Source organism: Schistocerca americana, chromosome 7 (genome assembly GCF_021461395.2).
Source record: "Schistocerca americana isolate TAMUIC-IGC-003095 chromosome 7, iqSchAmer2.1, whole genome shotgun sequence".
Classification (NCBI taxonomy): Eukaryota; Metazoa; Arthropoda; class Insecta; order Orthoptera; family Acrididae; genus Schistocerca; species Schistocerca americana.
The window spans coordinates 123,818,687-123,845,884 of NC_060125.1; the positions used below are offsets into that span (position 1 = coordinate 123,818,687).

A 27,198-nucleotide genomic window follows, 5' to 3' on the forward strand; every position below is an offset into this window, starting at 1 on the left:
AAAAGAACAATAACGCGTCCTCCCGAGAATGCGACTCTTTCAACTTCAACATCTGTGAATTGAAAGTCCTGACCAATCATTCAGCGGCACCGTTTTACTGTGGCAAAAACGGCGCGGATGTCAGATGTTGAATACCATTGGCCTTGCAGGAAGACCGAAATTCTGCGGACATGAATTGTGGACCATTGTTGGAAACAATTGTCTGTGGAAGACCTTCAATGCAAAAGATAGCAGATAACACTTGGATGGTGGCAGATGATGTCGTGGAAGACATCCAGACAACAAAAGGAAAATTACTGAATGAATCTATCACAACCAACCATCGAGCATTCCAGAATGGACCAGCAATATCGATGTGTAAGCGTTGCCAAGGGAAAGTGGCTTTTGGCCATGCGAAGAATTTCCGTGGTGGAGCTGATTGTCGTTTAGCACACACAATGCAAGAAGAGCACATATGCATAATCGCGGCATCGATTCCGAACCAAGTACAGTGCTGTCGAGCAAGTTGGTTCGTTCTCACTATACCCCAATGTCCTTGGTGGAGAAGCTTTATGACAGAGGACTGTAACGAACGTGGTACCACGACCCTGGACTGATTATTATCAAAACGCAACAGCAAAACACCACGTCGAACAAAAAGTCTCTCCTTGTGAGCAAAAAAGTGGCGAACGAACGGGTCCCCGATCCGTGACTTTGACAAGGGCCATTGCATAGCAACAAAATGCAGAATGGTAGCAAGGACAGAGTTGGTAGTTGTGGCTGTAGCTACACAACGAAAATCAATCAGAAACGATTCGACCACTTCATCGGTTTCTGAATCAATGAACATGCAAGCAAGTTTGGAGGAATCGAATGCCCTATCCTCAGCAACAGGCAAATGGGACAATGCATCGGCATTTCCATGCTTAGCAGTGGACCGATACAAGATATCGTAGCGGTACTGCGAGAGCAAAATAGACCAGCGAATGAATTTCTGCACTGTACGTGGAGGTACAGGCTTGTTCGGATGAAAAAGCGATGTCATCGGTTTGTGGTCTGTGATTATGGTAAAGTCATGAAACTTTGTAACACAGTATGAGAGCCAATGCTTCTTTCTCGATCTGTGAATAATTTCTTCATGCATACGAGAGCAATTTGGACACAAAGGCACTAGGGCGATCATGTGAGCCATCTTTGTGTGCAAGCACAGCACCGATCCCGAAATCCAATGCATCCACCATCAACAAAAGGGGCTTCTGGGGATCGAATGGCATAAGGCAAGTATTGGAAAGCAACGCCGATTTCAATCGGCGAAAGGCGCGTTCGCATTCCGTCGTCCAGACGAACGGAACACCTTTATGGTGTAAGCGATGAAGCGGAGCTGAAATGGAAGAGCCATGTGGCACATATCGGCGATACTAGTTTATTTTTCCCAGCACACTCTGTCGCTGCTTCAAATTCTGGGGCAAAGGCAAGTCTTGGATGGCACGGAGGTGCGTGGGACTGGGATGTATGCCTTGGGTATTGAGGACATGTCCCAGGTATGGCAAGTCGCGAGCAAAAAACACGCATTTGTCCTTCCATAAGCGAAGACCATTTTTTTGCAAGACCTGAAATAATGTTCTGAGATTGGCTAAATGTTCTTCTTCCGTCTTTCCGGAGATCACAATATCATCCAGATAGTTTGCTGCAGTAGGGACCAACGCACAAACAGTTTGTAGATATTGCTGAAACAATGCAGGGGCGGATGCACACCCAAATGGCAGTCGTTTGAATCGATACAAACCAAGATGCGTGTTAACCACTAAAACGTGCTGGGATTCTTCGTCCACCGGTATTTGCAAGTACGCACCTGCGAGGTCCAACTTCGAAAAATATATGCCTGGGCACAGTTTGTCAAAAAGATCTTCCGGGCGAGGTAAAGGAAAAGTTGCAATCACTAGTTGTGGATTCACTGTTGCCTTGAAGTCCACACAAAGTCTCAATTTTTCCGAAGGTTTTGGCAAAATTACTAAGGGTGATGCCCAGAGAGAAGCCTGCACACGTTCAAATTACACCTTGTGATTCCAAATCGTGTAATGTTTTTGCAACCTCATCACGCAATACTTGGGGAACATTGCGCACTCTGAAAAATTTCGGTTGCGTGTTTACTTTCAGTTCCAAATGTGCTTTATAGTTCTTAGCACAACCGAGGCCCAGTGCAAAAATGTCTGCAAATTCTTCACATAGACAAGAAACACTGTCTGAAGGCACAGTCTGGTTCACTGATAGGACCTGATTCACTATAGACAAGTTAAAAAACTGAAATAAATCAAAACCAAACAAGTTCACTGCAGAAGAAGAACGAAGGACGTAAAATGACACGTTTTGTTTGTCCTTTGTATGTTGCAAGAAGGCTGCACTGTCCTAACACAGGGATCTTTTGACCTGAATAGCTAGTTAACTTAACATTTGCGGCACGCAAGGGAGGTGTGCCCATCAGTTTGTAAGTGTCTTGATTGATCCGTGAAACTGCAGCTCCGGTATCGAGCTGGAATGGGATCACGTTGCCATTAATGTCCAAGTCTACAAACAGTTTATTGTCCTGCTGACGACAAGAGCGACTGTGTTGTGCAATTTGAACAGACACTGGTACAAAATCACTTGCAACTTGACGGGAGTTCCGGCGATGTCGACGCACACTATTTGTGGGACGAACACAGTCACTGTTAGAGATAGTGGCACTGAGCGGAGTGGAATGAATGACATGAATGTCCATGGGCGAAGTTTCCCAAGCCAGAGTATCCTTGGTTCGATGCCGATTCCGGCGCGAAGCAAAGAACCTGGAATGCTTTTGAATTTCCGATCTGAGCTTTTTCTGGCAAACACTCTGAACATGTCCTTTTTTAGTACAGTAAAAGCAAATAGCTTTTACTGTACTCATGTGAATGTTTAATAGCGCACCGCGGGCATGATTTAGGCACTGCATTTGCTTGCCAGCGCGGCACACGTGGCTGAGAGCCTCGCGGCAGCTGCGCGGCCGGGCGCGAGGGCTGTTTACTGCTCCGTCCAGTTCGCCCGGCGGGCTGGTTAACCTGACACACGGCTGGCAAAGTTTCAAATGATTCCTGAGCAAAGTCATGTGTGTCCTGCTGATCCAATATGTCCATCACTTGTTGAAGGGAGGGATTGACTAGTTTCAAAATCTGTTTCCTTATACGTACATCAGAAACGTTCTGTGCAATTGCATAGCGTACCATAGTATCTGAATGTGGGAGTCCACATTGACACTCAAAAGCACAATCCCTAGTAAGGCCTTGCAAGGTTGCAACCCACTCCCGATTAGTCTGACCTGCCGTACGTTTTGTATGAAAGAAGGTATACCATTTCGCAACTACATTGACGGATTGTTTGAAATATGCATCTAATGCAGACAAAATTTCTTCGTAGGACAGAGTTGCTACGTCGCATCGGGGAAATAAGTTGACTATCACACGGTAGGCTTGCACCCCAACGGACGACAAAAGAAAAGGCTGCCGCTCGTTACCTCGAATTCTGTAGGCGGCGAAATGGAATCCAAATTGGCGTGACCACTCCGTTCAGCTTTCCAGTGCAGCATCAAAAGGTCAGAAAGTCAGTGCAACGGTGTGTTGTGCCTGCATTAGTGAGGGAGTGGCGGCTGCCGCATCGTTTTGCATTGCATGTTAACCCTGGACGTGCTGTCCAAGGGCATCCAGTAATGCCTGCGTCTGCTGAGTCTGTAAGCGATAAAATTCGGACAGTACATCTGGAGATTGTGGCGAAGCCATGACACAATGAAATCAGGGTAGGATAGATAAGAACACCGTTTTTACACTCGTCGCCAATGTTGTAGTTGGCAAAAGTGCCAACACCGTGTTACTAGAGGAGGCCGAAATGCACACGATTTAGCTCACGCAGGCTGGCGTGAGAAGGGAAGGACTATACTGACGTGAGGTCTGGAACATGACAAGGAATTAGAATTCAGAAAGTGGACGTAGCTAGTTTGAGACTTAACTTTAATCCATTAATGATGAACGTCACTGTTGACGGTACATATGTCACAATATTATCGGTTCAGAAGACATAGTAACTGAATATGGCACCTTGCTAGGTCGTAGCAAATGACGTAGCTGAAGGCTATGCTGAACTGTCGTCTCAGCAAATGAGAGCGTATGTAGACAGTGAACCATTGCTAGCAAAGTCGGCTGTACAACTGGGGCGAGTGCTAGGGAGTCTCTCTAGGCTAGACCTGCCATGCGGCGGTGCTCGGTCTGCAATCACTGATAGTGGCGACACGCGAGTCCGATTTATAGTAACGGACCGCGGCCGATTTAAAGGCTACCACCTAGCAAGTGTGGTGTCTGGCGGTGACACCACACTAAGCATCTCCTGCTACTCTGTATTAATTTTTGAATACAAAAAATTTAAATGACAACATAGTGTGATATTTGCAAACATTAGCAATAGAACATGGAAATAACTAACTCTTCTTGGTACTGTCTTCTTTTGGCTTCATAGTTTATATTCCTTTCTGTCTTAAAAGTAATATAAATTCATGTTATCTTCATTCTTATACGATCTGTAAATTTGTTCTTTGTACTTTTAATTCATCCATTGCATTTAACGACTCTCAAGGTATGCTCAGTTATGCTTATATTAAACTTGTATGTACTAGTATTTTGATTTTGTATTCACAGACCTGTTCTAATGCCTGTTGTAAATATTTTGTCTATGTTTGAGATTCCTTTCAGAATGTTCCTTGGTATCCACTTGCTGCACTCTCCAGTCATCTGCCACCTCCCTCCAACACCGCCACCCCCCCCCCTGGACACCGCCCCCCCCCCCCCCCCCCCCTTCGTCCCTCCTCCATTACTTTTGAGAAGACTCACTTGTAAGTACATCCAGATGGTTATTATATGTGTAATTTTTACATGCAGTTTTAATATTCTTTTTGTGTTTGTAGCAAATTGTGAATATTTTCCACTCTGTATGCATTTTTCTCTGTTTTTCTTAGTTTTTCAACAGTGTTGTGAATTTTGATATTAATAATTATCTTTCAGATCTAGATATTAACCTTTGATATCATATACCCCTTTTACATAACAGCATTCTTGACTTCTTTCTCTATTGGTAGTCTCCAATATTCTTCATAAAAATTTCCATATGTCCTACATTCTTCTAAACTTTCCTCATTCCTCCTCCTTGTGTATACTATTTGAGTGCCTCGGTCATGTTGTTCCACATATGTATTTGGTTCACTTATTTTTATATTCAACTAATTATGTGGATTTACTATGTTCAGCACACCATTTTCACTGTATCACAGTATTAAATCATAGCCTTGGACCCTAAACAGGAAAATTGTGTACTGCTGCAATAACTTTCACACACATGTAATGACTGATTCACTGCAAGTTCCCCGTTACATGTGCCCAGTTACCATCCCCAACCCCCCACAAAAAAATTAAATTAAATAAAAAAATAAAACTTTCTTATGTACTAGTAAAATAATTTCCTTTTACAGAAATCACAATTTTTTTCTGTTTGACAGTACTGAAGACAATCTCAAATAAATATAGTTTACATTGTTGTATTTTAGTATCTCTTCATCTAATGTAACAATCTGTTTCAACAAAGAAACCTACTGTATTTGCATAAGACAGGCTGTGTAATGTTCCAAAATATATAACAGTGTTTGCTCACTGAGGTCATGTGACCAAGGCAAGGTGATCAAAGGAAGGCAGTAACCAAATTTTTGCACTGTTTCACTTCTGGTTTTACACACTGCACAATGTCTGTAGGTTCACCATATCCTTTCCTTCATAGTGCAGTTTGCTCTGCTCCTTAAACTGATAATGCAGATATCTTTAAGCATTTGCTTGTAAAGTTCTCAGTAGCTTTTAATTCAATAGCAAATGCATTACAACACTATAAAAACTTGCCAGTCACCTTTTTATACTACAGGCCTTTAGTTAACACTGAGTTACCAGCATTGTGTGTGTCTAGCTATAATGCTTAACTGCCAATTAGATAGAAGCACATCTTTCTTTGTTATTAATCCTCATTATTATATCTTTACAACTGAAACTGTTATTTTCTCAGGTCATGGGAAATGTGGAGTAGCTGTAGTGCGTGTGTCAGGACCCAAGGCAAAAGAAGTTTGCCACAAAATGGCTGGTCTTTCCGATCCAAAACCTCGACTTGCAACACTCCGAAAAATTTGGGATCCGGTGACAAACGAAATGCTCGACAGAGGTCTTGTCATATGGTTTCCAGGTAATCAAAGAATTTACTTTTCATCATTTATAAAAGTTGCAAATATTCCTGCTGTATCATTGTGAATCCATATGAAATGTGTCTCTGGGAGTAGAAGATATTGTTCATTAAACTAACAATCCTCCATTGGTCAGTACACCACTATATGCATTAGTATACTCTATGCAAACATACCATCCTGCAATGCATTGCACTGACTGTTGCACTTACTTCTGACCACATTGCTTACCTGTGACATTTAAGGAGACTTCTCCATTGGGTATATAATAGGGTGGCCAGATTTTCCACGTGAAGAAAGGGACATTTGCAAAAAATTTGGATAAAAAATGGAACAGTAGACAAAAAGAAAATATTCTGCAGATGTGACTGCATCACTTTACTAAAATAAATAAAAACTAAAGTTTATACACATAAAAAGGTGTATATATTAAGAAGACACATCAAACATGCTTGTAAGGGCACTGCATCATATGATTAATCATTGTTTTTCCAAAAACTGATTATCATCCAGAATATTGAGAAGTTGACAGAATTATTTCTAGCAAATGGACACTAATGTGGACATCAAAAATCTGTAGACCTTTTAGCTGCTGTATGTGGAACACTGGTGCCAACTGTGTGCTTGTCAGAAGACCTAATATCTTCCAAAAACTTACAACAGTAATACAGGTTAAAGAATAGGCCGAGTACTCATTTGCAATCGCTTAAATAATACTCTTTCCTTGGCGCACTAGAACATGCCTAGGGGCTGACCCTGGTGGCTTCTATTAGCAGACCTGTGAACTGTGTGAATAAACAGTCTCTGAAATCATGCACGTCATGAGTCAAGATACATCACTCATGCCTTCTAGAGGGTGGGAAAAACACAGACATACATAAAAACACTAGGGACAGAAAAATACATGGTACAGATAATGTACAGGTTAGAAAAAAAGCATTGGTACCCAAAAAGCTCCAGCATCATGAAAAAAAAACACTTATCCCACAAGGCACTGAGATTAAAGGTCATGGAAAACACCAATGATGGCACTGAAATTTGTTTCATCATCAGATTATGGCGGCTGTTGCAGCATGTGGTGGGTAGGCACCGGCGATAGGGCTGAAAGTGATGAGGGTTGATCTGGCACTCCATCCCCCCTCCCTCACGAGAGGCCGTAGAGCAGGGCTGCGGATGGTATCTACATAACAATGTCTTTATTGAGGTCAGCAGTCAGCAGCAGAGGTGTCAGTGGGGGCGTCAAAGACGATGGCCGCACAGGACCAACAACAGAAGCAGCGGCAGTGTCAGGTGCAGCAGGGGCTGCACAGGTGATGGCGGTCAAGGAGTGGGGGCAGAGGTAGGAGCTCTAGAGAGTCATCTGTCAGGCAATGATCCCTGCTGTGGCACAAACTGGACCATCTATGACACAGGAACAGACATTGGCGGAGGCAGGGGAGGTGGTGGGCCCTCAGAGCAGACCCCACCGTGCACATCTGCAGCTGGTCGAAGTGATGGGATGTCTGCCTGTCACGAGTGTGGACGATGCTCAGTGATGGCAGGAACCCAGTTCAGTGATTGAAAACGCAAGCCCAGACAGTTGCACCTGGATGGAACCGACGAGGAGCCAGCGACGCCAACAGGCACGGCATCAGATGCAGTAGGTGGGTGAGGGTTTGTGGTTGGCATCCATGTGGCATGTCCACCAGGCTCTTGTTCCCCACCAGAGTGAAATGATACAAACTCGAAAAAAGGTCTAAAGCAGCTTTAGGGGACCTGCCGGGTATGTACTTCCACATCTTGAGTTTTAAACAGCCAAACCATGTGGTTATCCTCAGCATTAGATTGATGATGAAACAGGGAAGCTGTGAGATGGTGAACACCACCAGCCTGACAAAAAGATACAATTGCAAAAATTGAAGATTGGGCCGAAATAGCAGCTGCTGCAGACGTGAATGGACAATGTACCTCATAGGGAAACTTGGAATAGGCAGCCACTACAATGATCCATTACTGATGTAGGAAAAGCACAGCAAAATAACACCATGAAACACAAAACGGCAGTGCTGGAGGGAGAAATAATTACACAAGAGATCCGAGGCACTGCCCTGGTGTTTTTGCAGCCAATCGTGGTGCACAGTAGAGAGGACCCAACTAAGTACAGGAGTCGTGGCAAAGGCTGATGCTATCATGGCGCTAGTGATGGGAAAACCATTGACTGTGTTCTGGTTTGACTGTGTTCTGGTTCTCAATATCTGAATAGAAACAAAGAAATTCATCCTGATTGAATACCAGGTCCGGGCCTATCGGAAAATGAAATAAGACATGGGTGTTGGCATGTTGGACATCAGCCAGTAATAGATCCGATAATAGTAACAGGAGAGGAAGAGAGCCTACCACTGCAATCAATGTGCTGCCTTGCCCGGTACGGAAGCTAAAGGATTGAAAAGAGCAACCAACGGCTTATGATTCATGATTAAATGGAACTTAGAACCACATAAGAAGATGTGAAATTTCTTGAGGGTGGACGCAATCACTAAAGCCGCCTTGTCAATCTGAGAATGCCACTGCTGAGTGGGAGTTAAAGTGTTAGAAGTATAAGCAGTGGGTTGTTCAGACCTGTCCATGTATTCGTGCGCCAACACTGTGCTGAGAGGGATCTGTAGCCAACAGGAGATGCTGACATGGCTGAAAAGTGCCTGGACACAGGCAGATTGAAGCTTAGATTTAAGGAAAGCTGTGTCACAAGCTGGAGACAAGAAAAAGGCACAGTTTTGTGCAAAACTGAATGCAGGGACTGAGCAATGGTGGATGCATTGGGAAAAAGCTTATGGTAGTACGCAACTTTACTAGAAACGCCTGCAGTTCCTTAAAGTAGGTTGGCCATGGCAAAGCCACAATTGCATCAATATGGTGACGCAATAGCTTGACCCTTGTGTGAGAAACCCCAAAACCTAGATACTCAATTGACGACTGAAAAAACTGAGATTTGGCAAGATTGCACTTGGGACACACAGACTGCAAAGCAGAAAACAACAACGGATATTTCTAAGGTGCTTTTTGGTGCAAGAACCTGTAACAGTGATATTGTCGAGGTAATTGATGCAACCAGGCACAGAGGCTGTCAGCTGCTCTAAAAAACGCTGAAAAGTTGTGGGCGATCTAGTGTTGATATGGGTGTAGGCCAGAACATGTACTGACAGCGAGGAGATGCCTAGATAAAGGGGAGCTGGAGCTACACTCCTGACAAATCAATCTTGGACAAGCAGTGGCCACTTGATAATTTTGTGAGCAGCTCATCAGGGCAGGGCAAAGGGTATGTATCTATCATGGACTGTGCATTAATCATGACACTGATGTCACTGCAGATGTGAAGCTTACCCATTGGCTTCTTAATGATGACCAGTGGTGTAGGCCATTCACTGAAAAAAATAGGCCGAATGACATCGAGCGATGTCAGACAGTCTAATTCAACCTTGAAAGAGTCACACAGCACAACAGGCGCCTGCCACTCAAAACGGGGGGGAGGGGGGGGGGGGGGCAGGCAGATATTTTTATTGTAATGTGGGCCTGAAAACCAGTAGCACAACTGAGCCCAGGGGAAAACAGAGATTATAACTCAGGGCAGAGGGAATCCAGTTGCTGATATGGAACTTGATATGGTACAAAATTTACCTTGTCAGAAATGGAGAAACTGAAAGCATTAAACGTATCTAACATGGGCAGGTCTGCGGTATGGGAATGATCCATGACAAGGAAGGTGAGAAAGCAAACAACAGATTTGTAAGGGACAGGAGTGGAGAACCGACCTAGGATTGGAACCTGCTGTTTATTGTAGCTAACCAACTTCCATGAAACCCATGGGAGAGGAGGGGAGTCCAAGTCCATGTACATTTGTGCATTAACTAAGTCACTGCAGCTGCTGTGTCCTCTTGCATTTTTAGCAGCTTATGAAACACAGCTAAATCAATAAACAATTTGTTCCAGGAGACAGTCATTATAGAGTTTGTGTCCATCGGTGCTACTGTGTCCACTATGTTTGAAGAGGTGTTACACAGTGATGCAGTGTGGCCTTTCTCTTGACACTCGTTGCAGACAACCCAAACTTAGGGCATGCAGCACGCTCATGTTGGACAAATCAGTACGGGCAAGACAGAAGGGAGGGCATGTAGCCACTGTTGTGATGCAGCCTGTTGCTGGTGTGGCCATAACCTATGCTGCCCCATGTGATGCTGAGTCAAAGGTTGTACTGCTGTGATGGCTTCCCCATCATCCTGAATAGGTGCAATGTTCCTAACATGGGTCAACTGAGCAACTTCCAATATCTCTCTCCACGAAGCTATCTGATCGCCCACAGCCCATGACACTTCAAAGGACTGTGCTGCATTAAGCACTTCCATAAGCATTTGATTCTCAGATTGAAGTGCTTTTTTGAATAATTCCCTATCTGGGGCCAGATGAATAACATCATCGCACATCATGTGATCAGCATGGGATTTGTGACGAGTACAACGGCTCAACCCATGTAATTCTGCAGCCCAATCTTTGTAAGACTGGTGTGGGTGTTTCTGACAGTGGTAAAACTCTACACTTTTCAGAATGCTGTGTTCTATCACAGTAATAGGTTCAGAGTAGCTTTCGCATTTCATCAAATGATAAGCTGGTCAGGTCTTGCAAAGGCGCGAGTTGACACAACAGCTGATAAATGCGCAGCAAAAGTCAGGAAATAAAGAAAGCTGACATAGGTTTGCACTGCCCATACGAAAAACCTGGAAATGATGGCGTAACTGTAGGTGCCTCAATCTTCAGCAGATTCATCACATGCCAGAAAGGATAGCAGGTACACTGAAGGGATAGTAACCTGCCTTGAACACACAGAGGCCACCTGACTGAGACCATTGGTGAGAATCTGCCATTGTTCCATGAAAGCTTGCTGCTGGGCAGTGATAAGTTAGAGCACTTCTTCCATTAAGATGTTTGTTGGCTAACTTAGCACTCACTTGGTAACACGTGGAGAAAATGTACACCTCACTCCTCACCAAGTTTGCTGCAGCAAGAACAAACATGATTGATGGAATGTATTAATTTATAGAGCAACACATAAGATACAAGTTGTGTGTAACACTGAAAACATTGACTGGACAACATTAATACTGGTTAAAGAATTGGCCAAGCACTCATTTGTGATTGCTTAAATAATACTATTACCTTGGCAGTTCACCAGAGCGTGCCAGGGGGGCCAACCCAGGGTTCCTCTATAAGTGGGAGTATGAACTGTATGGATGCACGATCTCGGAAGTCGTGCTTTTCGTGAGTGGAGGTACATCACTACATATGGATATGTGTTAACCACTTAGCTACCTCTGAGTGTGACTGGCTTTCCATTGTAGTTTGGTAAGTTAGTGGTTAATTGATACCATTCAGTCAGCTTTGGTATCCCAGCTATCTTCTCTCACAATGTGAACAATAGGGCAGTTGCTTGAGTTGTTGGGCCACTCATGTTGTAGCATTCACAAGTAGCCTAGTGCCTTTAGCTGCTGCAACAAATGCTCTAGGCAGATCACACAGTATTTACTATTAAAATTATCTGTAGACTTCAGAATCCCATACATGTAAGTACCAGATGTACATTGACAGTAAAGACACGTGGTATGGGTAACATGTGCATATCCTGGGCAGTAACTCATTAAATGCAGTGAGAGAAATCTCACCAATGCAAGTGCAACAGGACAGCTTGCAAGCACTGGGAGTTGTCTTGATCAAATGGTATCCAAGCACTGTTTGGGTCTCTAATGAAGCCCCTGAGCAGCCCAAACAACATTTGAATCTGAAGTTGTCTGTGGACAACTTTATCTCACATGTGATAGGCATAAACTAACAGTAGGTATATGTTTGAGAGGTAACATTTAACAATATTTGGTGAGAAGTAGTCAAATGTGGGGGCAGAAATCCCTCAGCACAAGCATTGCACGTACTGTCTGAGAGACTGGGGTATCTTGACGTCAGCAGCAGGTAGGTCTGCCCATTGTGAACCCAATTTCTGTACACAGTATACAGATGCTTTGACAGCATCACCTCTTACACGCAATAGCTTCCATCCTAATCTCACTTATGTAGTGGTCTTACATCACTGTCAACAGTAAAATGCTGACCTCTCAGTGTAATGATAAATACTGATTCTGTTCTTTAAGTTTTACTGGTTTGTGTTGTCTCTCACTCATTGTTTCAGACATTAACATTCATTGCAGTGTCTCTTTATTATTGTTGTCTTAATATGTTCAGTTGAGCTCATTGTTAATCTGATATATCTCTCTATTTGAAGGACCACGAAGCTTCACAGGTGAAGACTCATGTGAGTTGCAAGTACATGGAGGACCAGCTGTAGTTGCTGCTGTTTTTAATGCACTCTCTAAAATCCCTGGCTTTCGTCCAGCAGAAGCAGGTAAAAATACTCCTGTCACTGATAGCTACCTATAAGTAACTGTTATGGATCAGTTGTTTACTAGTAACAGTTATGTTTATAAATGTTATTTGAATGCCATGACAACTTTTAAATACCGTATTTACTCGAATGTAAGCCGCACTTTTTTCTGGTTTTTGTAATCCAAAAAACCTCCTGCGGCTTAGAATCGAGAGCAAAGTAAGCGGAAGTTCTGAAAAATGTTGGTAGGTGCCACTACAACTAACTTCTGCCATAGAATATATGTAGCGCTACACAGGCATGCTTTGCAGGCACAAAGATAAATACTGGCACCAAAGCCTCTGCGTCAGTAAATAAATTAAAAAAAGGTGGAAGACGAGCTTTTTTCTCCGTCCCAAGTTTCGACCACTGCATTTTCATACATTATCCTACAAAGTAAATACAAATTCCGTATTGTTCATCTTCGAATGTAGCAGCCTTTCAATGTACTATGAAAATCCAACTGGCAAGACTGTTTGGGATGTTTGTCAATATGGCCAACTCTACATTCTGAATTTTTTCCTACCCGTGACAAGTGAATCGTGAATCACATGCAGTATTCTCTTCACCATAAGAATAATACGAATGTAAACATTTTGCCATGTATTCTTTCATGTTTGCTGCTATGTCATTTAAATCCTGTCTGCCTAATAAACTACGAAACTAGAGTGAGACAACAGCAAACACGAAAGAATATACATATATGTCATGTTTATATTCATATTATTCTTATGCCAAATGGTGATACAGTCAGAAATGAAGTGCGGCAACTGACTAGATTTTTAAATCTAAGATGACTCTAATTTCTATGCAGAATGTAATGTACTAAAGAGGCGTCTGCAAAGATTTTCAAATGGAGAAAATTTTTCGCTAAACTGTCGTTCAGAACATACACACTCTATTATTTGGTTCTCGTTTATGATTATCAAAGAAAGCAGCAGTGTAAGTAACAACAAATAGCAGTCTCTTGCCACTGTTTCACTAATGAGACAATTTCTCTCTTTTTTTATTGTAAGCGGCAGTAGCACACACAAAACCAACCCGTGCCTCGAGCGGCGACAGGCCATAAACACTCATCATCAGAATGCAACAAAAAATGCTTAACACAGTACAATAATGCATTTTCAGCTTAGAGTGACGTAAACACCTATAACAAAGAGAACGGCACTTATCTAATCAAAGACAAATAAGCAATCAGTTCAAACCAGACGAAGCATGTGAAAAAGGAAGGGTAGCCATATAGATATGGATGGAGCACCTGACGCATAGCAATGGCTACCTGGTAAAGCTTAACAGCTAAGCTTACGACTCGAACCAAACTACTGTAGCTGTATCGTCATTCATTCGACCTAAATTGTGTCTCATATTACAATGGACCAACTTTGTTTCGATTTGAAGGTGTGGTCTAAAACTTTTCTCTCCCCTTGAATTTCGAGTCTCAAATTTCAGGTGTGGCTTAGATTCGGGATTTTTTTTTTTTTTTTTTCTTGATTTCGAGTGTCATTTTTCAGATGTGGCTTAGATTCGAGTAAATATGGTAGTGTATAACTTAAGAACAAGTAGTGAGGACCAAGACTGTTAAGTTCAGCATAGGAGCTCATGTCCAGAAAAGTACAATTTCCTGCTATGTGCACAGTACCACAACACGCGTTGCTCTCTGACTCCCGCTGCTTGTCATCTGGATCCACTGACCAATAGGACTTGATGCGACGACCACCAACATCAGCACAGATATGGTATGTCTGTACCGTGTACTGGTACACACAGTCACCGGTCACTGGTCCTCCAGCATCCACCACAGCCATAACTCATGCCCACAGTCTTCCACAAATGCCACAGAGGTTCATAAATCAAGGATTTAGGTTAGTCTAGCAGGTTCAAGTTGGGCAAATGTCCAGGCCAAGCAATCAGGCCACCAGAACCTATCTACTGTTGCCCAAATTGTTGGTCCAGATGATCCCAGACTGCTTATGAAAAATGAGGTGGTGTGCCTCCATGCTGGAATCACATGCTTTGATGTCCATGCAGTAGAACAGCTTCCTGGATTCCATGTAATACACCATCAAGGAACTGCAAGTGCATGGCACCAGTGAGATATGGTGGAGGAAGGTGTGGTCCAGTCATGTGTCCATCCAGGAACCCTGCCCAAATGTCAGAACATATTGTTCCTGAAACCCATTCAGGCACACAACACACATGTTTTTGACAGCCCACACAACTGTTGTGGGAAATGAGAATACCTTCCCTGGTGAACTTGGCTTCATCTGTGGAAAAGATCCCCCACCAGAAGTCAGGTTCGTCCACACAGTGTTGCAAGAACCACCTGCAGAAATTGGCTCATGAAGCAAAATCCTGTGGCTGCATTGCCTGTACATTCTAAGGGTTGGGTGTAGCTGCTGCTCATGTATAAATGCACCAAACAATTTGGTGATCCACATTCAGTCTACCTGTTACGTTTCTTGTCGTAGTCATCAGGTTCTCCTCCACAGCATAGAGCACAACCGCTTCAAACTCAGGTGTGTGGAGCACCACAGTTGGCCCTGCTGGTGGTGAATGCACCCATTTCTGAGGCCTGCTGTTACACTGTAGCAAAGAATGAGTTCAAAGGTGCCTGGTGATGTGGAAAATGCTATGCATATAATTGGCAAGCAGCCCTCTCATTGCACTGAGCTTCACCTTACAATAACATCATATCAGCATATTCTGCATATATGTAATTCACCATGGTCAACAGCAATACACTAACAGTGAATTGTATGAACAGCTTGCAGTCGGTACTTTAGCAAATGATTACTGCTGTACTGTAGTACAGTATGAGGAAGACTACAAGCACAACAGCAAGTAGAAGCCTCTCAGGTCAGATCACAAACTCAAGTGATTGGCACGTAAACAACGGTGTGGTGGCCATGGAACGTCAGATGATCAATAAATGACATACATAATGGTCTAGTCAGTGCCGCCAAAAATGCAAAAGATCTGAACATGTATTTGTGATATTTTGCATGTACAGGTAAACAGCACTTCTCTAGACATGAGTTCCTATGCTAAATTTAACCACCTTGGCACTCACTACAAGTCTTCAATGTGTATAAATGGAATGTAGTTACACCTGGTCTAGTCATCTTATGTAATACATTATCTGTATTTAATGAGAGGTAGTAATAGTAATGACTTTTTGGTAACTGAGATGTGTAGAGTGTTTAAATAGTGAAGTTTTGGAGGAATAAGAAAGTTTTGGCGTGAAATCAGAAGGAGAATCAGGGAGAGCGTCGTGTCAGGAGGCAGGTATTTGGTGAGTCTAACATTGAAGGTACTGGAGTAGACATATTTTTAAGGCAGCAGTGATATGACAGCCGCAGTAAAAAGTTTGTAGATCTTGAAAGAGGGAGAGAAGCTTAGGATCAGTTCTAGGAATTCATGACTAATACAACGGAATATTCATAATATTTTGTAACTAGTTATACACTCATGCTTCACAATGGCATTTAGAGAATGGCCTTTGCATACGTCACTTTTTAAGGTTTTCTACCCCGGCTGGTAAATTTAGAACCTTTGTAGGATCACTGAGTCAATGAATTTGTTTTCCCTAGCTGAAAAGTGAAATATAACTTTCAAAAGAAGCAAAGCAATTTCATTAAGTTTTTAATGCACAAAGCAAAATCAGTAAATCCATATACCCTAACCAAGTAAATTCAATATTAGTTAGTATTTGTAAAGATGAGATTATAGCATTTCATTCTGTCACTAATGTAAGCTCCTTGAAATACTTCTGTCACTGAGGTGAAAAAAACTAACAGCACCATCTTTTGGGTCTTTGGTGTACTACACTATCACTAAGGTAAACATCCAAACTACTCATCTGAGGAGAATTGTAAAACTTTAAATCAGAATATCTATTTTTTTACATGATCTGATTTTAATGAAATAAAGCATATATGTTGCCCCAAACTGTGCTCAAGTTACTTGTGGAAACTGCATCAAAACTACTCTAGTGGTTTTGGAAATTAGCATCTGTGACAAAGGTAAATTTGCTACTCATTGTACAGATGACATATTAAGTTGCAGACAGGCATAATGAAAAGACTGTTCCTCACTGGCAGTCTGTTTAAAGCATCCAGAGGCAGCAGTCGTGTACATGAGGTGTGCCTTCCTTTCTTTTCCGAAGAAGGCTTTGGTCCAAAGGCAAGTGTGTAACATGCTTTTTGTTGTGCCTGTCTGCAACTCAGTGTGTCATCATTATGGTGAGTAGCAATCTATCCTTTCCATAATTGTTAATATCCTAACCTGGACTTCCTGTGATTAGTGTGTTCAAACAGACAAACATACACACCTCAGTTTTCTGACCACTGAGTCATCCAGACACAGTGGTCATTGCAACTGCACGGACTACCCTAGCAAGCCTCCTGCAAGACACACACTCTCATCTTATCCACACACACTACGAATGTAGTGCCCCTTGATATATACTCTCTCTCTCTCTCTCTCTCTCTCTCTCTCTCTACTTACACGGGACACTATGAGAGGGCGGTGCATGCAATGATCAAACATACAGTGCTGCTGACACACCACCAGAGCCAGTGGCAGACAGTTTCCCATGGCATACGGAGCTCTGTCTGTGTCTACAATATTGTTAGCATTCAGTGACGGTGTGTACATGAACCATTTGTGCAACTGATGGAGATTGAGCAAGGGCATATAGTGGGCCTGCAAGAAGGCAGGTGATGTACTGCAGAACTGCGCAATGCATGAGGCATGAGGTCTCCACAGTGCATTGATGTTGTTGCCAGTGGTCAGCAGAAGGCACACATGCCCATCAACCTGGGTCCAGACAGTGGCAACATGCAGATGCATGCTGAGACTGTCGCATGCCATGAAGTGCCGTAATGTACCACACTATCACTTCACAACAACTTAGGGACACTGTTGCTCCAGGGTTATAGTGAGAACCATTCGCAACTGTCTCCATCAAGCAGGGCTACGGTTCCGCACACCATTAGGGCATCTTCCACTCACGCCGCAACATCGTTCAGACCATCTCCAGTGGTGTCACGATAGGCGTTTATGGAAGAATGAATGGAGACTTGTCATCTTCAGTGATTAGAGTCACTTCTGCCTTGGTGCCAATGATGGTCGTATGCATGTGTAGCGTCATGCAGATGAGGGCTCAAATCACGAGTGTATATGACAGAAGTACAAAGAGCCAACACCTGTAATCATGCTGTGGGGAACAATATCCTACACTGACCATACTCCTCTGGTGATCATTGAGGGAACATTGAACGGTGCACACTTCATGCAAACCATCATCCAACCCATCATGCTACCATTCATGGACTGGCAAGGTGATGAAATGAATGAAATGACATCTTGTGAGGTGTGCACGTCTGGCACGAACTCTGGCCCATCTGAGGTACCATGTGGAATTTGCATGGCGGGCCATTTCGCAAGACTATGTTCAACACCTTTCCGATCATCTTCATGGGAGAACTGCAATGTGCATTGCTGCAAAAGGAGGGTATACACGGTACTAGCACTGACATTATGCACGCTCTGTTGACTGTACACATGTGCATATGGCTCTGTCTGTGTGATTGTTTGTTGTATACATCCTCAAGAATGTATGAATAAAATTTCCCTCTACTGGGGGCAATCAATTCATGGTTTTTGATTGTCATTTTCCAGAAGTTTGTTTGTGTGTATGTGTGTGTGCAGGCCTCTCCAGTCCTTTTCCTTCACACCCTTCTTCTTTCCCCTCCAGCCCTTGTGCCTGAAGAAGGAGCCAATGGCTCTGAAAGCTTGCCTAAGTATAACCTTTTTTTTTTTTTTTTTTTTTTTTTTTTACATGTGTGTTCTGGCGCCACTTGGTGAGTAGATTTTTTTATCTGTCCAGTTATATTATTCTGTCAAAAATTGTTTTATTTTATTGTTTGTTTGTTTGTGTGTGTGTGTGTGTGTGTGTGTGTGTGTGTGTGTGTGAGAGAGAGAGAGAGAGAGAGAGAGAGAGAGAGAGAGAGAGAGAGAGGTAGGTGAGGATGGCCAATGATCTCTTCAGTGCAGTGCAGTGCACATTAGGCTTGAACTCTTATTAGCAAAATGCTGCGAGTTATGAAAATAATGATAATGGGCAAGGGGCACTACATTCTTAGTGTGTGTGTGTGTGTGTGTGTGTGTGTGGATAAGTTGAGAATTTGGGTGTGGTGAGAGACGTGCTAAGTTAGCCCATGCAAAACTGGGCAGAGCATCTGCCTAGTAAGCAGGAGACTCGAGTAATCCCAGTCTGGCACTAATTTTCAACTTCCCCATTGATGTAAATCAATGCCCACTTGCAACCATTATCTGTAATTACTTTGTTTCATCAACATATTGTTGTTATTCTATCCCAGATTTTCCACAGTTCTTACACAAGGATGATACAGTTAGAAGAAAAAACTGGTAGGAAAAAACTGCCAGATATTTTTTTACAGTATGATCTCTTTTGAGGATGGTTGTTTCTTAAAAATGGAAACTCAGCTCTTATGCATATTCCTCTGCCTAACACCATATCTTCTGCTATGGTAGACATGGTTGAAGTCTGTCAAGATGGGTACCTAGATTCTTCAAATTTTGTGGTTTCAGAAATCAGATGATTACAACCCTTTATTGATAGATAGTTTAGTCACTGAAGGGTTCAAACAGTTTGGTTCTTGTCACAAAAAATAGTGGATAATCCATCTCCATAGACTATAAAATGCATGCCCTACTTTGGGAGACTAAATGTGGCACATAAAAATATATATAAGAATCATGGACTAAATCCCAATAACCGTATTTCACTAATGGGGTATACAGTGGCCTTTGAATTGAATGAGTTTGCCCAAGAACAGCTGTTATTCCTAAAAGACAGGTGCAAACTTGCCATCGTGCATTACCGTGGGATCTATTTTGCCTCCTTAAGAAATACCTCTGATGTTTCAGTCAACTTTTTGTCTGGTAGCTCTTATTTCAAATTATGGAGGAAAAAAAATCACAGTGCTCTGGTAGCTGAATGCTTGCCAAATGTTGAATAACATTGCCTGCAACTCAAAGGCAAGCATTTTGCATTACGATGCTGCAAGCATTTAACATGTGAATGTACAAGGTGTACAACTTTGCTTCCGCCATTTGCTGATAGGTGGCGACAACGTTAAGTAACAGTCAAAAGAAACAGGTCACAGACATCAGGCAGTTAGCTTGCACCTCAGTCACCATAACCTTATTCAAACATTAGTCGATTTGTGTCTGCATCATAAAGTTGTTCTTGATTGAAAATGTCAGTTTACGAGCCTAATTCTCATCATTTGCGGGAGGTGTTATTGTTTTGCTTCAATATGAAGAAAACAGTGGCTGAGTCATTGAATGCTCTCAGGTATGTATGGTAAGAACGCTATTAGTGAAAGAACATGTTGTGAGTGGTTTCAACGCTTCAATAACGGTGATTTTAATGTCGTAGACCAGCATAGTGGTGGAAGAGAGAACGTTTTCGAAGATGCAGAATTGGAGACATTGCTGATTGAAGACTTGCGTCAAACTCAAGAAGAATTGGCACAATTAGTGGTAGTGACACATCAAGCCATTTCCAAATGTCTCAAGGCTATGGGCATGATTCAGAAAGAAGGAACTTGGGTCTCATGTGAGCTGAAACCAAGAGACGTTGAAAGGCATTCGTGTGCGTGTGAACAGTTGCTTCAGAGGCAAAAACAGAAGGTATTTCTGCATTGCATTGTGACTGGGGACGAAAAATGGGTTCATTACGATAACCCTAAACGCAAAAAATCATGGGGATATCCCGGCCATGCTTCCACATTGACGGCCAAACCGAATATTCACGGCTCCAAAATCATTCTCTGCATTTGGTGGGACCAGCTCGGCATTGTGTATTATGATGTGTTAAAACCAAGTGAAACAATCACAGATGCTCGTTATCAAATGCAATTAATGCATTTAAGCAGACATTAAAAGACAAACGGCCGCAGTACAGCGAGAGGTACGATAAAGTGATTCTGCAGCACAACAATGCTCAACCCCACATTGCAAAAGAGGTCAAAACATACTTGGAAACGTTAAAATGGGAAGTCCTACCCCACCCGCCATATTCTCCAGACATTGCTCCCTCTGACGATCACCTGTTTAGATCAATTGTGCATAGCCTGGCTGACCAGCACTTCCAATCTCATGAAGAAGTCACAAATTGGATTGATTCATGGATCACTTCTAAAGATGAACAATTTTTTTGGCGTGGCATTTGTACACTGCTGGAAAAATGGGAGAAAGTAGTGGCCAGTTTTGGAAAATACTTTGAATGATACATGAGTAACCAATTTGTTTCATTAAAGCCTCAAATGTTGGGGAAAAAATGACAGAAGCAGAGTTGTGCACCTCGTAGTTCACTGTATTTTGATCATTATGTGGTGGAGATCCATTTTTAGACCATCTTTCTTGACAGTTAATGAAAAACATTACTATTAGCTTCCCGACAAACTAGATAGACATACTCATTCTATCACATACATAAATTGGATTTACAGAGACTTTGCTTGAGTCATAATCTCAAAACCAACATTCAGTAGCTGTAGCCGTGGAATACATTTCATCCACTTGTGTTCCCTCTTTTCTTGCAGCATCAAAATAATATATCATCTCATACTTTTACAAGCCCCCCCCCCCCCTCCCACCCATGAACCATGGACCTTGCCGTTGGTGGGGAGGCTTGCATGCCTCAGTGATGCAGATAGCCATACTGTAGGTGTAACCACAACAGAGGGGTATCTGTTGAGAGGCCAGACAAATGTGTGGTTCCTGAAGGGGAGCAGCAGCCTTTTCAGCAGTTGCAGGGGCAACAGTCTGGATGGTTGACTGAACTATTCTTGTAACATCAACCAGAACAGCCTTGCTGTACAGGTACTGTGAACAGCTGAAAGCAAGGGGAGACCGCAGCCATAATTTTTCCAGAAGGCATACAACTTTACTGTATGGTTAAATGATGATAGCGTCTTCTTGGGTAAAATATTCCGGAGGTAAAATAGTCCCCCATTCAGATCTCCAGGGGGGGACCACTTAGGAGGATGTCGTTATCAGGAGAAAGAAAACTGGCGTTCTACGGATCGGAGTTTGGACTGTCAGATCCCTTAATTGGGAAGGTAGGTTAGAAAATTTAAAAAGGGAAATGGATAGGTTAAAGTTAGATATAGTGGGAATTAGTGAAGTTTGGTGGCAGGAGGAATAAGACTTCTGATCAGGTGAATACAGGGTTATAAATACAAAATCAAATAGGGGTAATGCAGGAGTAGGTTTAATAATGAATTTAAAAAATAGGAGCACAGGTAAGCTGCTACGAATAGCATAGTGAATATGTTGTTGTAGCCAAGATAGACATGAAGCCTGTGCCTACCACATAGTACAAGTATATATGCCAACTAGCTCGGCAGATGATAAAGAAATTGAAGAAATGTATGGTAAGATACAGGAAATTATTGATATAGTGAAGGGAGATGAAAATTTAATAGTCATGGGGGTCTGGAATTTGATAGTAGGAAAAGGAAGAGAAAGAAAAGTAGTAGGCGAATATGGAATGGGGGTAAGGAATGATAGAGGAAGCCGTCTGGTAGAATTTTGCACAGAGCTTAACTTAATCATAGCTACCTCTTGGTTTAAGAACCATGAAAGAAGGTTGTATACATGGAAGAGGCCTGGAGACACTGGAAGTTTTCAGATAGATTACATAATGGTGAGACAGAGATTTAGGAACCAGGTTTTAAATTGTAAGACATTGCGAGGGGCAGATTTGGATTCTGACCACAATCTATTGATTATGAACTGTAAGTTAAAACTGAAGAAACCATAAAAAGTTGGGAATTTAAGGAGCTGGGACCTGACTAAACTGAAAGAACCAGAGGTTGCAGAGAGTTTCAGAGAGAGCATTAGGGAACGATTTACAAATACATGGGAAAGAAAGACAGTAGAAGAAGAATGGGTAGCTTTGAGAGATGAGATAGTGAAGGCAGCAGAGGATCAATTTGGTAAAAAGACGACGGCCAGTAGAAATCCTTGGGCAACAGAACAGATATTGAATTTAATTGATGAAAGGAGAAAATCTAAAAATGTAGTAAATGAAGCAGGCAAAAAGAAATGCAAACATCTAAAAAATGAGATCAACAGGAAGTGCAAAGTGGCTAAGCATGAATGGCTAGAGGACAAATGTAAGGATGTAGAGGCATATATCACTAGGGGTAAGATAGATACTGCCTACAGGTAAATTAAAGGGGACTTTTGGAGAAAAGAGAACCATTTGTATGAATATCAAGAGCTCAGGTGGAAACCCAGTTCTAAGCAAAGAAGGGAAGGGAGAAGGGTGGAAGGAGTATATAGAGTGTCTATACAAGGGCGATGTACTTGAGGACAATATTGTGGAGATGGAAGAGGACATAGATGAAGACGAAATGGGAGATATGATACTGCATGAAGAGTTTGACAGAGCACTGAAAGACCTGAGTCGAAACAGAGCCCCAGGAGTAGGCAACATTTCATTAGAACTACTAATAGCTTTGGGAGAGCCAGCCCTGACAAAACTCTAACATCTGGTGAGCAAGATGTATGAGGCAGGCAAAATACCCTCACACTTCAAGAAGAATATAATAATTCCAATCCCAAAGAAAGCAGTCGAGTTGACAGGTGTGAAAATTATCGAACTATCAGCTTAATAAGTCACAGCTGCAAAATACTAACAACAAATTCTTTACAGATGAATGGAAAGACTGGTAGAAACCAACCTCGGGGAAGACCAGTTTAGATTCCATAGAAATGTTGGAACATGTGAGGCAATACTGACCCTACAACTTATCTTATAAGATATTTTCAGGAAAGGCAAACTTACATTTCTAACATTTGTAGACTTAGAGAAAGCTTTTGACAGTGTTGACTGGAATACACTCTTTCAAATTCTAAAGGTGGCAGGGGTCAAATACAGGGAGAGAATAGCTATTTACAATTTGTACAGAAACCAGATGGCAGTTATAAGAGATGACCATAGATGTTAAGTCCCATAGTGCTCAGAGCCAGCCAGCAGTTATAAGAGTCGAGGGGCGTGAAAGAGAAGCAGTGGTTGGGAAGGGAGTGAGACAGGGTTGTATTTTATCCCCGATGTTATTCAAGCTATATATTGAGCATCCAGTAAAGGAAGCAATAGAAAGATCTGGAGTAGGAATTAAAATCCATGGAGAAGAAATAAAAAATTGCCGATGACATTGTAATTCTGTTCGAGACAGCAAAGGACCTGGAAGAGCATTTGAACAGAATGGACACTGTCTTGAAAGAAGGATATAAGATGAACATTAACAAAAGTAAAACAAGGATAATGGAATGTAGTCAAATTAAATCAGGTGATGCTGAAGGAATTAGGTTAGGAAATGAGACCCTTAAAGTAGTAGATTAGTTTTGCTGTGTTTGGGGAGCAAAATAACTGATGATGGTCAAAGTAGAGAGGATGTAATATGTAGACTGCCAATGTCAAAGAAAGTGTTCCTGAAGAAGAGAAGCTTGTTAACATTGAGTACAGATTTAAGTATCAGGAAGTCTTTTCCAGAAGTATTTGTATGGAATGTAGCCATGTGTGGAAGTGAAACATGGACAATAAATAGTTTAGACAAGAAGAGAATAGAAGCTTTCGAAATGTGGTGCTACAGAAGAATGCTGTAGATTAGATGGGTAGATCACGTAACTAATGAGGAGGTACTGAATAGAAATGGGGAGAAGAGGAATTTGTGGCACAGCTTGACCAGAAGAAGGGATCGGTTGGTAGGACATGTTCTGAGGTGTCAAGGGATCACCAATTTAGTATTTGAGGGCGGTGTGGAGTGTAAAAATCATAGAGAGAGATCAAGAGATAAATACACTAAGCAGATTCAGAAGGATGTAGGTTGCAGTATGTATTTGGAGATGAAGCAGCTTGCACAGTATAGAGTAGCATGGAGAGATGCTTCCAACAGTCTATGGACTGAAGACCACAACAACAATAACTTGTACAAGGAACATTCAGTAAGTAATGCTACACTTAATTATTCCCCACTCTTTCGGCTGCAAAACACTGTTTTTCAGCGTAATTTCCATTCAGTGTGACAGCCTCATGTTACCTTGCTAGGAGGACTTTATGCTTACATGGTACAATCTCCTGGTGGATGTCAGAGCCAATATTGTGTTGCATCAATAACATCCCCATCATCCACGTACTGCTTTGTGTGGAATGCATCTTTCATTTTGCTGAACAGTTGTAACTTGGAAGGTGCGAGATCAGGGTTTTAGAGTTGATGGGGAAGAACAGTCCAATGAAATATTGTGATAACCTCTCAAGTACGCGGACTTGTATGAGGCCTTGTGTTGTCATGGAGAAACAGAAGTTCATTTGCATTTTTGTGGTGATGAGCATAGTGGAGTCATTCCTTCAATTTCCTGAGGGTAGCACAATATACTTAGGAGTTGATCATGCACCACGAAGGAGGACATCACACAGAATAAATCTTTCAAGGTCCCAGAAGCCAGTCACCATGACTTTACTAGCTGAGAGTGTGACTTTGAAATTTTTCTTCAGAGGATAGGCAGTGTGGCGCCACTCCACGGATTGCCGCTTTGCTTCCAGATTGGTGAACCCATGTTTCATCAGCTTTGGTGAATTTCAACAAAAAATTGTCACTATCAGCCTCTAACATGCGAGCAGTTCTGCACAGATGGTCCTTCGTTGCTCTTTATGGTCTTCTGTGAGGTTGTGCACGGAACGCAGTAAGCGCACACTTTTGAGTACCCCAACTGGTGGACTCGTGTGTTGGCACTACCAATAGAGATATCCAGTTGAGCAGTGAGGTGTTTTATTGTGTGATCTGTCCATCAACTCAATTGAGAGTGTCTGCATATTCTAACAGTGCAGGAGTCACTGCTGATTGAACCAGCCAGTATGTAGATCAGACACGTTTGTGCGACTTCCTTGTGATGATGACAGACATCTTGCCCAATGACTCACCAAGCGTTTATTCATGCCCATGTCTCTCCAGACATTCAGCAAGTGCCTATGAATATCTGTGATGTTCTGGCTTTCTGCAAAAGAAACTGAATGACAGCTGTCTGCTTGGAATTCACGTCTGTTACAGACACAATTTTGAAGGCTACGCATAGTGCTGCCACTTGCCAGAACTTCCTGAAACTATAGGGGCAGATGCAGGAATATTCCACCATGTCCCACCACAAATTCCACATTTCTTTCAGCTGAAATTGACTGAGAAAATAATGTGTCAAATTACTTATTGAGTGCCCGTCATATAATTACCGTCACACAAATACTAAAAAATTGTAGCAAAATGGAGAAGACTTGCAGAGTATCCGTGCTTACTGTGGGGACTACCAGTTGACCCTCACACTAAAGAAAAGTAATGTGCTTTGTGTAAATAGGCAGAGGGGTCCATTATTGTTTCAATTAAATTACAAAACCATCACAGTTGCACCTAAGTTTGTTTTTATTTAAATAGCGGTCAGTTTTGGAGTTTTGTCCATTGTCAAGCCACAGAACCATAATGTGTGTAGTCTGGTCATATTGTGCTTGTATTAATGCCTAAGTGCAAGATACTATTTGTGCGTGACAAAGTGTGCTGCATGCAGCAAAACATCATCCAGCATGCTGGAAGTAAGCTGTTATTGTTTGCTTAAATGATTGCTGATGGATCACTGAAACAATGAGAACCTTAAAATATCTAGATGCATGTATCTGGAGTGACTTCAAGTGGAGTGAACACACAAAACTGGTTATAGTAAAGATGGAAAACTCATGAGGAAGTCAGTCATTCTGAAGCAACTGATAATAAAAGAAATTTCTCATAAGAATGATTCACATGCTTATTAGTTGTGGTATGTTTAAGCTGTAACTTCTGTCACAATTACTTTTCAGAGTTTTTAAATCTGTGTGGTATAGATGTACTTAACCTTGGTTCAAGGATAAGGGATATTTATAACTATTAAGGAGGGCCAGTGGTTTGTATTGTTTATAATCAGCATGAGTCATAAAGAGACCAGTAGCATGAGCATTCCCCATATCAAGTTGTTAAGCATTCTGTACAACATGACACAACAGATATGAGGCCCTGCTAAAGTATGGGGCATCACCCATTAGGATCCTCTGAACCATCACCAGTTTATCTGAATTCTGGAGATGGGGATTTACTCTCAATCACATCATCTCGTCTTTCCAATCTACCAGACTCAGGTTCTGTTAGCCTAAGCTTCTACTGTCCCCTATATTGCTCAATTGTTTGCTCTCTTGTGTTTATCACATGGTGCTGCCCAGTTTTTATTAGGTCACACTATTGCCAGTGAGGGACACTACATTTTAAAAAAATTAGAAACCACATTTTTAGTTGCGTATTCATGTTTCTATGAGATTCATGTTTCTACGAGAAAAATCAAGTTTGTGCTGAAACATTTTAATTTTTTAACCTGTTTTATAAAACACTCA

At 42.1% G+C, this 27,198-nt stretch overlaps 1 protein-coding gene across 1 annotated transcript in view; it reads left to right on the forward strand.

The window, feature by feature from the left end:
• LOC124622032 (tRNA modification GTPase GTPBP3, mitochondrial) overlaps positions 1 to 27,198 on the forward strand; it is a 150,647-nt gene that overhangs the window by 19,711 nt on the left and 103,738 nt on the right. The window contains exons 2-3 of the mRNA XM_047147589.1: positions 6,082 to 6,255; positions 12,555 to 12,674. Of these exons, the coding sequence (XP_047003545.1) occupies positions 6,082 to 6,255; positions 12,555 to 12,674 (294 nt within the window). The remainder of the gene's footprint in view (positions 1 to 6,081; positions 6,256 to 12,554; positions 12,675 to 27,198) is intronic.